This window comes from Prinia subflava, chromosome Z (assembly GCF_021018805.1).
Source record: "Prinia subflava isolate CZ2003 ecotype Zambia chromosome Z, Cam_Psub_1.2, whole genome shotgun sequence".
In the NCBI taxonomy this organism is placed as follows: domain Eukaryota; kingdom Metazoa; phylum Chordata; class Aves; order Passeriformes; family Cisticolidae; genus Prinia; species Prinia subflava.
The window spans coordinates 91,028,352-91,039,874 of record NC_086283.1 but is presented as its reverse complement, the minus strand read 5'-3'; the positions used below and the strand labels follow the sequence as shown (position 1 = coordinate 91,039,874).

The following is an 11,523-nucleotide window of genomic DNA, read 5'->3' as shown; positions in this document are numbered from 1 at the left end:
GGCCATTTGGAAGCCCTTTGCTAGTCCCAGACCTGCTAGCCAGGTGTGTGACCCTGCTATGGCCTTCCAAGGGACCTCTATATTGTACTTGGCCACTTTTCCTAATCTTTGTATGTTCTTCTGTAGGTAGACTGGAAAATCTTGGGGTCTCAAGAGTTTCAGGCTGGGTTTCAGTCCTGCATGACACCACAGGAGCACAATGCCTGCTCGGCCCTCCCAGTGCCACCATAATTTCACCATAACTATAGAAATAATTATGCAGGTGAAGGGGGCGTCCATAAAGAGGTCTTGTAAGTCTGGGAATTATCATGGCTACATCAAAGCAATAATAAATGCTGCTGCAATCCAGAGTCCTGATGGGTTGCAAATCTGATGCCCCTTGGACTGCGGTCATAGTGTGAGTCTTCTAAAGGATCAGGTTGTTTAGCTCAGTGTGCTTGGCTTTCTCCTGAGCCTTCCTTTGCCTATTGAGCTGCTTAATTTCAATTTCTGACAGTGAGTGCACTACATATAGCGAGATACCAGTCAAATGTTTGCGTTTTTGTTTGAGTTTCATCGGCACATGTTAAAATTGCCACTTCTGTTTAAGTACAATGCCTAACACAGACTTGCATGCTCCATTACTGCTAATGCACTTGTCACCTTGCAAACCTGAAGTAAAGCTCATAATCTTGGGCAAGATAACAGTAGGAGTCCCAGATATGCAGGGAATGCAGGACTAAATCCTTTGTGTCATAATTTACAGTTTGCATGTTACAGACACCTTTTTTCTGTTTGTTTCTCATATCTGGGGCTCCAGCATACTTTGACAGTGAAATGTGAAATGTTGCAAATCAAAGACTTTAATGGACACATACCTTTAATTATCCCAAACATAAGGAAGTTAAAACACGTTAAGCTTTTCCTGTCTTTTACCAGTGCAAATCTACTATCACAAAGGTTTTCAGCAAGGCTCTCAAAGCTTACCATTCATAGATGATTAGTCATGCTCTATACTGTTATTTGATATCTGGGATGGGACTTAATTAATTTGCAGGCATTCTTAATACACTGCATAAGGTCAGAGATTACTAGTTTCCCACAAATGAACTTTTCTTCCTCCATTTAAAAGGATTTAATGGAAAGTAATATAAATGTTTCTGCTCAAGAGCTGCTCCTGCTGGTTCATGGAGCCAAGTGCTGATCCCAGACCACCACCTTCTGGAACTCTGCAGAATCACAGCACTGCCTTGGAGACTCAGTTCTGCAGGATCTCAAAAGGACTGGAGACCAGGGGAGTGGTCAGAGGAGATGTCATTGACTGCACACTTGTCCTGCAGGTTGCCAGACAACTGCTGGAGAGTGCCATTCAAACACTGGTTACTTGACTAGGAGAACCTTAGATCTGACTTGGAACAGACACTTATTTTTTTTTCTTATGTTATCTTGTAGAATAAACAATAATAGAATTATAAAAGAAAAGAAATATAAAAGTGAGGATTTGCACAGAAATTTCTCTTTACCAGTGTAACACCAGGAAGCTGTCATACCCCATCTGCAGCTCCCTGGTGTCACAGACAGGGTGTGTACCTAGGACAGACACACCAGCACTGAGACTCCCCTGACTCAGTGGGTCTCCACACCCACCCCATCTGGTCCTCCACAGGCATGTCTGGCTCAAACGCTCTGACAGGCTCATCAGACTAGCCTTACTACATGCCAGAGGCACTGAACGTAGCCTTACACCTGGAATATCATGGGGAAGTTTTTGGAGGGTAACAAGAGAAAGCTAGAGCATGGTTAGGGTGATAAGCTCAGTGGGAGACTTGCTACTCCTTCTGAAGTGGGCACATCACTCTTAGAAAAAGATTTAATTTGGTTTAGTTAATTGTAATCAGATTATCCCTTGCGAAAACGATATCCATACACCCAGTAACTGTTTAACAGTCCATAGAGAGGAGTTTCACATTTATTATTGTTAGTAAATTTGTTTCACAGGATGCTACTGATATCCCAGTAAGTCACACCATAAGAGATGCCCTGATCCCACCAAAGTCAAGGACAAAAAGTCATATTGACTGAGCAGAGGATATATCTGACCTTAAAAAACAGGAAGCAAAGTACAGTCGGTCCTCACTGTGTCTTAATTCCATGTGGGTACTTCTAAGATATGGCTGTGACTTTATTCTCCTTTCTCTGGTCACTGTTTATCTGCTGACATTTCAAGGGAGGTTTTGTTCACTTACAGCAAACTAGATCAGTTACCACCAGTGAGCACAGCTGACTTCTGCCTTGTTAGTGGTCTAACTTCTCCACGTGTCTGAGCTTGGTGCTAACCTTCCAGACAGAAGCAGATGGAGCTTAAAATAGTATGAGGAGTTAGTATTGTACTTTAAATAGTACATAGTGTTGTATTTTAAAAGCTTAACAACCAATTTAATATTAGAGGATTTCAAATAGAAACTGGAAATGAAGGTTGATGGTATCCCTCTGTTAATTTTGGCTTCTGCTCTCTGGATTGCATGCTTACCAAGCAATACTGAGGGTGTGAATATTAAGGCTTGAGGATGTGAATATTAAGACCCGTGAAGAAAGCAGGGAAGCACAATTTACGGCTGGAGCTGCTGCCTCTGCAGTGCTGGCTGCTGGCAGAGCTCCTTACAGACGGGGGCACTGCTGCTCCAGGCTCTTTGCAAGGGGAGAGGCTCAACCTTCCTCCAAAGCATTGGCTGTGTCATTGCGTCAAATAGATGCAAACCCTTTGTTCACTTGGCAGCGTGCTCCGCAGGGGCGGGAGAAGAGAAGATCTGCAAGCTGAGCCTCTGCTCGTGATGGCAATGTGGCACAGAGCAGGAGCTGTCAGCTGTAAGTACCCATGAGCTCTCAGCCTCTGCACTGTCAGTTTTCAGCCCTACTCTTCATCGCAGCAAACAACATTTACATAGCACTTGAATATATATTTCACCCACTCTCTGTGGTTTCAACACAGCTTTTGCATTCACCTAATGAACTACAATTAGAAGGAGGAGAGTTGACTACCCTACATATAGCAAAATGCTGATGCAAATGTGGCCAAACAAACATGCAAAAAGAATACCTATGTTTCTGATACTCTCTCTTCATCATTCTTCTGGACCACTAAAAATTTTTCCAAAAAATCGAACTACTTCTGACAGAATACAAAGTCAGGAATGTTTTTCTTAAATTAAAGAATAATTTAAATTAACAATATCAAAGTTACAATCTTTATCTGCTGCCTATATTAGCCTCTAACTCTTTTGTGGCTTTGTTGTCCTTAGCCAGAGCTACTTTCATAGGCACTGTACAGGAGGCTATAAGGAATTTTGAGACATTTATTTCTTCTAAAGAAGCAATACAGAAAGTCAGTGACTCCAGCCCACCTCCCAAATCTCAGCTTTTCTGGTAGCATCTGAGCTGTGATATATCTACCACAGTTGAGGCACATGTTCATGTTCACCTGGTGCTCATATCTACATGGGGAAAGGTGTTTTGCATTGGCCTTACTTCCCTTCTGATGGATGCAGAGGGAGAAGATGCCAGCTCTCAAACACATGAGACACCATGGTTTTCAGTGCATGAAACCATGGCAGCTGTGGACACCAGTCTCAGAGGAGGTGCCTGGCTTTCATGTAGCTGAAGGCAAGCTAAGCCCCAGGAAAATGTACACAGTGCTACAGGGAATATGGTGGCACACATGGGACACAGAAGGAACCAGCAGCCATGTGTTTCTCCCCCAAATTCCCTGGCTGCATACCTGCAGTGCACCTCATACCCAGGCTAATGTACTGCAAGAGTGAGACTGAACCAGTAATCCCCAAAGCGCACAGCCTTCATCTGAGGAGCAGAATGAAAGGACAAGGACCCAGTAACAGGAAATGGGCAGGTGAAACTGTGAGTATTTAATTGACATAATTAGGTAGAGGAGAGTGGAGGATCCAGCAGCAGCACCCAAGGCCAGAAGTCATGTGTACACAGAGGACAAAGGACCTCTAGTCACATGAGGAAATCAAAGGTCACTTTTGTGGTCTTTCAAAGATCACTAGGGGCAACAATTTGCAGGTCAGAATTCCTGACCAGAGACATGTCTCCAGTGCCTCGTGCATGAAGTCAGCAGCCACGGCAGCTGTTTGAACAGAGTCAGTGTATTAGACTAGACTAGGCTGGACTTCACCTGCTGGTGCCATCCTGGAGCCACCCTCCCACCAAGGAGATGCCAGTTAGGAGCTGACCATCTGCATGAGTAATAAATATTCTGCTCACAGACTGCACAGAGAGCACTTGCCACATCGTGGGTCCCTCCTCAGTACAACAAGGTCAACCTGAGACAAGGCAAACCACAAAAGAAACAGCAGTAGAGAAAAGAGAAACAGCCTGCCTCTGGATCCTTGGTCCTACCACATGCCTCTTCCCAGTTAATCAGATCACCAGATCACTCTGCCACATTCTGGACAGTTTCAGCTCTGGTGTTTCATTTCAAGATGTTGAGTCTGTGTTGGTTCCTGGACTATGCAATCCTTTCCCAAACACATAGGTTGAATTTATGTTCAGAAGCAGGTGCTTGAGATGTGAATGAGCTCCAGATACAACTCATGTTGTATCCACATGTACAATATGTCTCTATGTCTCTAGGATGTGCTGTAGTCACAGGCATTGGTCAAGACACCAGAACGGAACAAATACAGTGAATAAAGTGTAGGGGCTTCTTAGGCTGGCCAATCATAGGCATAGCTTTAGTGTAGGTGCTGCCTGCATTTTTGGACCCCAAATATCTTGCCTTTCCTAAGTTTCCTATATTACATTGTCTTACTTAGCAGTAATTATGTGTCTTTCAGTGCACCAGTGCTGAGTAAACTTATTGTACCCTTCCCATTCACCAGTCAGTGCTGGTAATCTACTTTTCAAGGTAAATTCCAAGTCAGTACATTTATTATTCTTTCTTTCACAGAAATAACATAGCAAAAAGCAAAGCTCACCAGGGTCCCCACCCCTTAAAGGACAAGGTCTGAGTTCTCAACTTAGGAAGGCAGAGGCCTGATCAAAAACAAAGTGTGAACACAGTTTGGCAGATACTGGGTTTGAAGTTATGGACCCTGGGTCTGACACCTCCTGTTGCCATGCACAAGCAAAGCAAAACAAGGGATTTATTCACCACTTTCCATGGGCAGTCAGGTGTTCAGCCACCCCCAGGACAGCAGGGCTCCAACACACACAGCTGTGACTTGGGAAGACAAACGCCATCGCTCTGAACATTCCCTCCTTCCTCCTTCTTCCCCAGCTTTGTACTCTGAGTGTGCCACGTGTGGATTGGGACACCCTGGAGTCATTTGTGGGCAGCTGCCCTGGCTGTGTTCCCTCCCAGCTCCTTGTAACCCCTCCCAGACTCCTCACTGGTGGGGTCAGGAGAGGAAAGGGCCTTGACACTGCTCACGGACACTTAAACATCCCTGTGTTACCAACACTGTTACCAGCAAATCCACACCACAGCCGCATACCAGCGCTTCTACCCCAGCCAAAACCAGCACAGATGTGCACCGTGTATCTGCTGCACTGTGCCGTTTGTAGCTAACACTGTCCGCTTCAGCCGCAGTAGTTTGCTGTCAGTCACCGTCCCTTCATTGTCCCTTAGCTAACCGGGCGGTGCCCAGCTCAGGTCGGCAGCCCTGTGCGCGGTGTTCCCCGCGCTGCCGCTCCCTCAGGCGCTGCCCGAGCGCTCCATTCCCCGGCCGTGCCCGCAGCCCTGTGCGCGGTGTTCCCCGCGCTGCCGCTCCCTCAGGCGCTGCCCGAGCGCTCCATTCCCCGGCCGTGCCCGCAGCCCTGTGCGCGGTGTTCCCCGCGCTGCCGCTCCCTCAGGCGCTGCCCGAGCGCTCCATTCCCCGGCCGTGCCCGCAGCCCTGTGCGCGGTGTTCCCCGCGCTGCCGCTCCCTCAGGCGCTGCCCGAGCGCTCCATTCCCCGGCCGTGCCCGCAGCCCTGTGCGCGGTGTTCCCCGCGCTGCCGCTCCCTCAGGCGCTGCCCGAGCGCTCCATTCCCCGGCCGTGCCCGCAGCCCTGTGCGCGGTGCTCCCCGCGCTGCCGCTCCCTCAGGCGCTGCCCGAGCGCTCCATTCCCCGGCCCGCAGCGGGGCCGCGGCCCGCGCCCGCCGCGCTCCGCACATGCTCCGTGCGCCGCGCGGGCCGCGCGCGCTCCCTCAGCCGCCGCGGCTCCTCCGCCCGCTGAGGGCATGGCACTGCTCAGAACCTCAGATAGGCTTCCAGGCGCATCCTTGTAAGAGAGTCCGTAACAGAATGTAATGTTTCCATCTTCCTCTTGCCTTGGCAACAACCTGCAGCCGTAAAGCGGGTTTAGTTCTCTGAGAGGAAGTCTGGTGGCAGCTATCGTTTCACTGTGTACTGTAATATATGAGATTCTACCCTGAAAACCCTGGAGGTGGCATTTGTCCGGTCCGGTTGTAAATAATGAGATAGATCACAATGGATTTCAGTTCCTCCTCTGTGTTTGACCAGCACAAAGGTAAGTCACGTGCTACTAATTTCAAAATCCTCTGGTTGTCCAATGCGTCCCATGCAAAAATGTACTGAGGTTACTTGACAGAATCAATAATATGATTTTTTGGGAGAGATTAGGTTTATTTTGGTTTCATGTAAAGGAATTTGTTGCATCAGTTTTAAACTGGATGAATATTTCAGTCTATTGCTACAGTGTATTCTAAAAATTAATTTTCAGCAGAATAGCAATGGCATCTGGCTTCTCTTATGGTTAACACTGAGAAATGCATATATATATTTATGTTTATATTGGTCTTCTTGTGGTTATAGATATGAAAAACAGTTCCAATACTAGCAAAAAGAGCAGTGTAAAATGGAGTAAAAAATTTTAAAACAGCTGGTTTTCGTAAGTCTACACTAAAAGGTCTAGAAGCTGACAAGTGAAATACTTTGCTTTAGGAAATTTATCTGTATAGGTGAGTATTGCCATAATTGCAAATTTAAGATATCACTAAAATCCCCAGCATGAAGATTTTCTACATTTTAAGGTTGCTATGGAAATACAAATGTTTCTTTCTTGTCTATTTGGAAGTTAAATCTTAAATTTCATGTCTTTATTTGCCAGTACAAGCTTTTATGTCTTACGGCTCAATCCACTTCAAGTGTAGCAGCATTCCTTTTACGTTCCCAAAGCAAGATGCTTGTCATTTCTTGATTATGCCTGTTGCAACAGATTTCTCTTTTAAGTTGGCTTACCAAACAATGTGTGTGCAGTGGCCACAGTTTCCAGTGCAGACCTGCAAAATACCTGAGCTAACATGGCCACAGAGGCCCCACAGCAAAGGGGCTGACTGTGGAAGGAAAATGAAAGCACGAGGAAAACAAGGCACTGCCATTTGGGCAGCTGAGTGCTACAGGTTGTACTTCTGTGCTTGCCTACACTTCTTTGGTGAGCCTAAAACCTGAATACAGCCCGTGTAAGGTGGTGGGTTTATGGCTGCCTGTCAGCCACACGCAGCACTCGAAGCCTGAGCAAGTCTTGAGAGTACTGCTCTACATCAACCCAGCTAGAACCCACATATAGTGGAGGACAAGTGGGAAGTAAAACTGAGTGATAAGAGAGAAAAAATCTACTACCAACAAGTATAAAGGAGAAAGGAAAGTGCAGTGGTAGAAGGGGGATCTGTACTGCAGGAAAAGAGACAGGTATTCCTAAATTGTATGTGAATGATGTAAGGAGCATTTTTCCCAACAGGACAGAGGTGTGGGTCTGACTGGGCTTCTGCAGCTCCAAGCAGCCATTCCAGCCTCTGCTTCTGCAGCACTGTGAGTGGGGAGGCAGAGGAAAAACCCTGCATGCTCACTGCCATCGGGATGGCTGCCAGGCAGCCAGTGGAACTGGTACCAGGAATGAGCCTGCAATATCACCACGGCTGGGGACGGCAAAGCCAAGTCTCCAGATGGTTTAGGGGGCAGAAAGCAGTGCAGGAGACCACAGACCCAAACCACTTTATCCACATAGAAGGGATGGAATTGGGAGGCAACATCTGCCTGTACCTCCCCTTGCTCCTAATCTGGACCCACTCCTGCTGCCAGGCCACTCTTCACACTGACCCATCCTAATTTCTCTCCAGCATCGCCTGCAGCCTGTGTCACTTTCCACCTACATCACCTCCCCTGCCAGAAGGTTCCTTCACTGTGCATTCATCATCTCTGCTTCACTGGTGCTGCAGGAATGCTTGCTCATTAGGTGATTTGTGATTTACTGTGTGCCTTCCCTGCTAGCTGCGTGGGAAGTGGATGGGGACAAGAGCACAAAACACACAGTAATGGGATACTGAGCTCATTGCTTACCATGCAAAGAACACTCTATTCAAAACTTACATGTATAGTGGATTTTGTCTAAATGCTATCTTACTGTGGTGGCACATTATTGATTTAAGCAGGCAAAATTTTTTAGCAAGGAGAAGGGGAATGTCTTTCATTGCAGCAATTTATAACAATGGAAGAATACAAACTATCTTTCAAACACACTAAATTTCTCTCTGCTGGTCCAAAAAAATAATTCAGCTCTCCCCACAAACCCTTTTCTCTCCATCCCACACATCAAAAGACTCTCAATTATAAATAAAAACAAATCCCCAGCATTCCAAGCTTGAAAATCATACTGTCTCTTTGCAACACATCTTATGGTACTGCTATTGTATGCTCTTATGCTGTAAGTATTATAGTATCTTATAATACTTAAAATAGAAACAGGAATATGGGACTTAGAGAACGCAAGCAGCACCAGAAACCTCTTCCCTCCTAATATTGCTCGGTGCCATTTAAATAAATGTGTGCTGTTTCTGATTTCAGATGTTTACTAAATAAACAGTGAGGCCAGGCCTGTACTGGTGCATGCACTGCCAGGCACACACAGGGATTATTACTTTGTTAAATGTTCAATAAAAATGCAGTAGTAGAGAGTAAGTCACAGTTTTCAAAAAAAACCCTGTGTTTCAAAACTGTATTTTCAAAACATCCACCTCCCACTGACCCTTTACACTGACATGCTGAAAACCATAAACTACCCAGTACTGTATCCTGACAACAAGGTGTAGAAAATCACATGTAGCCTTTGGCTAGTGGTGGAGAAGGATTATGAGAGAGAGGGTAGTAAATTACATGCATAAATATTTCTTCTTCACAGTGAATGTGAATTATCTTATTATTCTGTCTTCAGTTTTTAATATCTTGTGGTTTAGCAAGTCCAAAATCAACCATTGTCAAGACCATGTACACCAAGCTCCAGCAAATTTATTTAGAACTTAAAAATCCTATGTTCTAGAAAGCATGCACTTACGTACACCTAATGTGCACTTTGTTAAAAAACACATCAGCCGAAATCAAAAATCATGTAAAACATTCTTCATAGCAGAGTCAGTGGAGAATTAATGTAATGAGAAGCACAATTTCATTGCTCTGAATCCTGTGATCATTCTGTATCTCTTTTTATATACCCCCTTTTCTGACCAAAAGAAAACTACTTTGCCTTGAAGAAATTATACATTCTTCTGTAAACACTGCAGCTTATTTCAGAGAGATTGGTGTTTAACTTTGATTGTTTATGAGGATGTTAGCACCACCCTGTATATCATACAGTCTTTTCTTCCAGACCTTTCTAGAGCACTGCTGTCAACCTGTGGTTTCTCCCCTGCCTTTCTCTGTACTCAAGCACTTAAATGAATCTTCTGCCTTTCTGAATCTGACTGACACCTTCCTTTCACCAGTATCACAGCAATTCTCTCAAATGTGAAATGTATTTGAAATGGGACCAGTACTTACTGGCATTTATAGAACGGCAGGATAATAATGGGAGTAACTCTAACACATTAGAATATGAAGAATCAGGCATTTGGTTGTTCACAACCCCTTTCTGCCACATGGTGCTTGTGCCCAAGCCACAGCCAAGCCCCCAGCATGGTAAACTCAACAGAGGGGGGATACACAACCACTCAGTACCCAACAGTACTCACTGTTGCCTTCTGCAGAATGTCCACTCTCTGAACAATTCCTCTTCTGCCCAGGAAGGTATCTTCAAAAATAAGTGTCCTACTAGCTTTGTGCCCATATTTCTCCATTCCTTGACAGGGTGAGATGGAGGAAGATGAAGTGGCTGTGACTAAGACGTGGAGCCAAGTGCATCCAGCACAAATGACATACAAGCTCTCCCAGCATTTTCTGCTTTCTGTCATGTGAAGCATCAGAAGACCATTTATCTGTCATCCTTCTCACTCCCCATCCACAGTCATACAGGTCAAGAAGACACCCTATCTTGAATTTCACCCTACAGAAATGGAATTTGTGTCAGTCAATTTTATTCAGATTCCAGCATGAGTGCTCATCTGTTCCTTCTAGCCCAGGCTCTCAGGCAGGTAACACCCTGCTCCATCTGCCTCTCCTTGCTGTGACAGCTAGGACTCGTGGGTGGGGAAGTGTGAATCTTTGTGACTTCATGCCACCATCCTTTAACAGAAATGGAGCTTGTGTTCTGCAAGAACAGACAGAGGAAGGACTTCATTTTTCCATCCATCCATCCATCCATCCATCCATCCATCCATCCATCCGTCCGTCCGTCCATTCATCCATCCATCCATCATTCTACTTCCCCTGCTGATACAGAAGGATAATTGTTCTGGGGAAAGCAGACTGAGCCCAGCAGAGGCAAAGGGGAAGTGTCTTGGTTTTATCTGGAGGAAGAAGGGCAGAGATACTGAGAGACCCACGTGAAGGAGTGCACCCTTGTCCTCATCTTCCTGCCTTAGCGCCCCAGGTGAGCAACTGCTCTGCTCAGGACATGAAGTTGTCCATTTTGTGGCTAGATTTCTCTGCTCATGACTCACAACAGGAATAGTACCTACAATAGTGGGTAATAGTACCTACAAGGCAAAAGAAAAGAGTACAAAATCTACATGTGTAATGCATCATAGGAGGTGAGGGCACCTTTTATTCACTGTCTGCCTCAGTCCATGTAGCAGTTTCTTTCCCAGTGCCAGCAGCATCTTCTCTGTACCATACCCACACAGTGCCTGCACTGCTGTACACGACAGCAGTCATGAGAGGAGCCGTGTCAGAGCTCAGGGCTGGTACCCCCTGTGTACCTCCAGAGACTGGACAGGAGGAGCAACACAAGCTTTCAACCACTCAGACCTGAGCGTGTCATTAACATGTTTTTGCTGGGTGTACCAATTGTGAGAGGTATCTTCAGGTCTGAAATAATAAGGGAATATTAGTAACTGGACCAATGGTAATGTCACTTCTTTTTCTTCACATCCTAGTCACTGATGATGACTCTGGCAGCAATGACTCTTCATCTCTCTGAATCTCCCAGGTCCACAGGACAAACCCTCTGAGCCAAATAAATAGTTACCTCGGCAACAGACCCTTACACAGAATAAAAATCAAGTTAACATTTTCATTCACAAACTTTATGAAGTGTGTAATTTAAAATACAAGTTAGAAGAAAGAAAATAAATTAGGTTCTCTTTAGTTGAAGAAA

General features: G+C 45.5%; 1 protein-coding gene across 5 annotated transcripts in view; it reads left to right on the top strand.

Annotated features, from left to right (window-relative positions):
* Nucleotides 1-5,504: 5,504 nt before the first annotated feature.
* ANKRD55 (ankyrin repeat domain 55) overlaps nucleotides 5,505-11,523 on the top strand; it is a 47,697-nt gene continuing 41,678 nt past the window's right edge. For 3 of the 5 annotated variants that reach the window (XM_063423192.1, XM_063423189.1, XM_063423193.1), the window contains exons 1-2: nucleotides 5,505-6,507; nucleotides 10,116-10,797. Coding sequence is in view for 1 of the 5 variants with exons in the window: in XM_063423191.1 (XP_063279261.1) it covers nucleotides 6,468-6,507 (40 nt within the window). In the remaining 4 variants the exon portion in view is untranslated. The remainder of the gene's footprint in view (nucleotides 6,508-10,115; nucleotides 10,798-11,523) is intronic. The other 2 variants (XM_063423191.1, XM_063423190.1) reach the window with 1 other exon arrangement.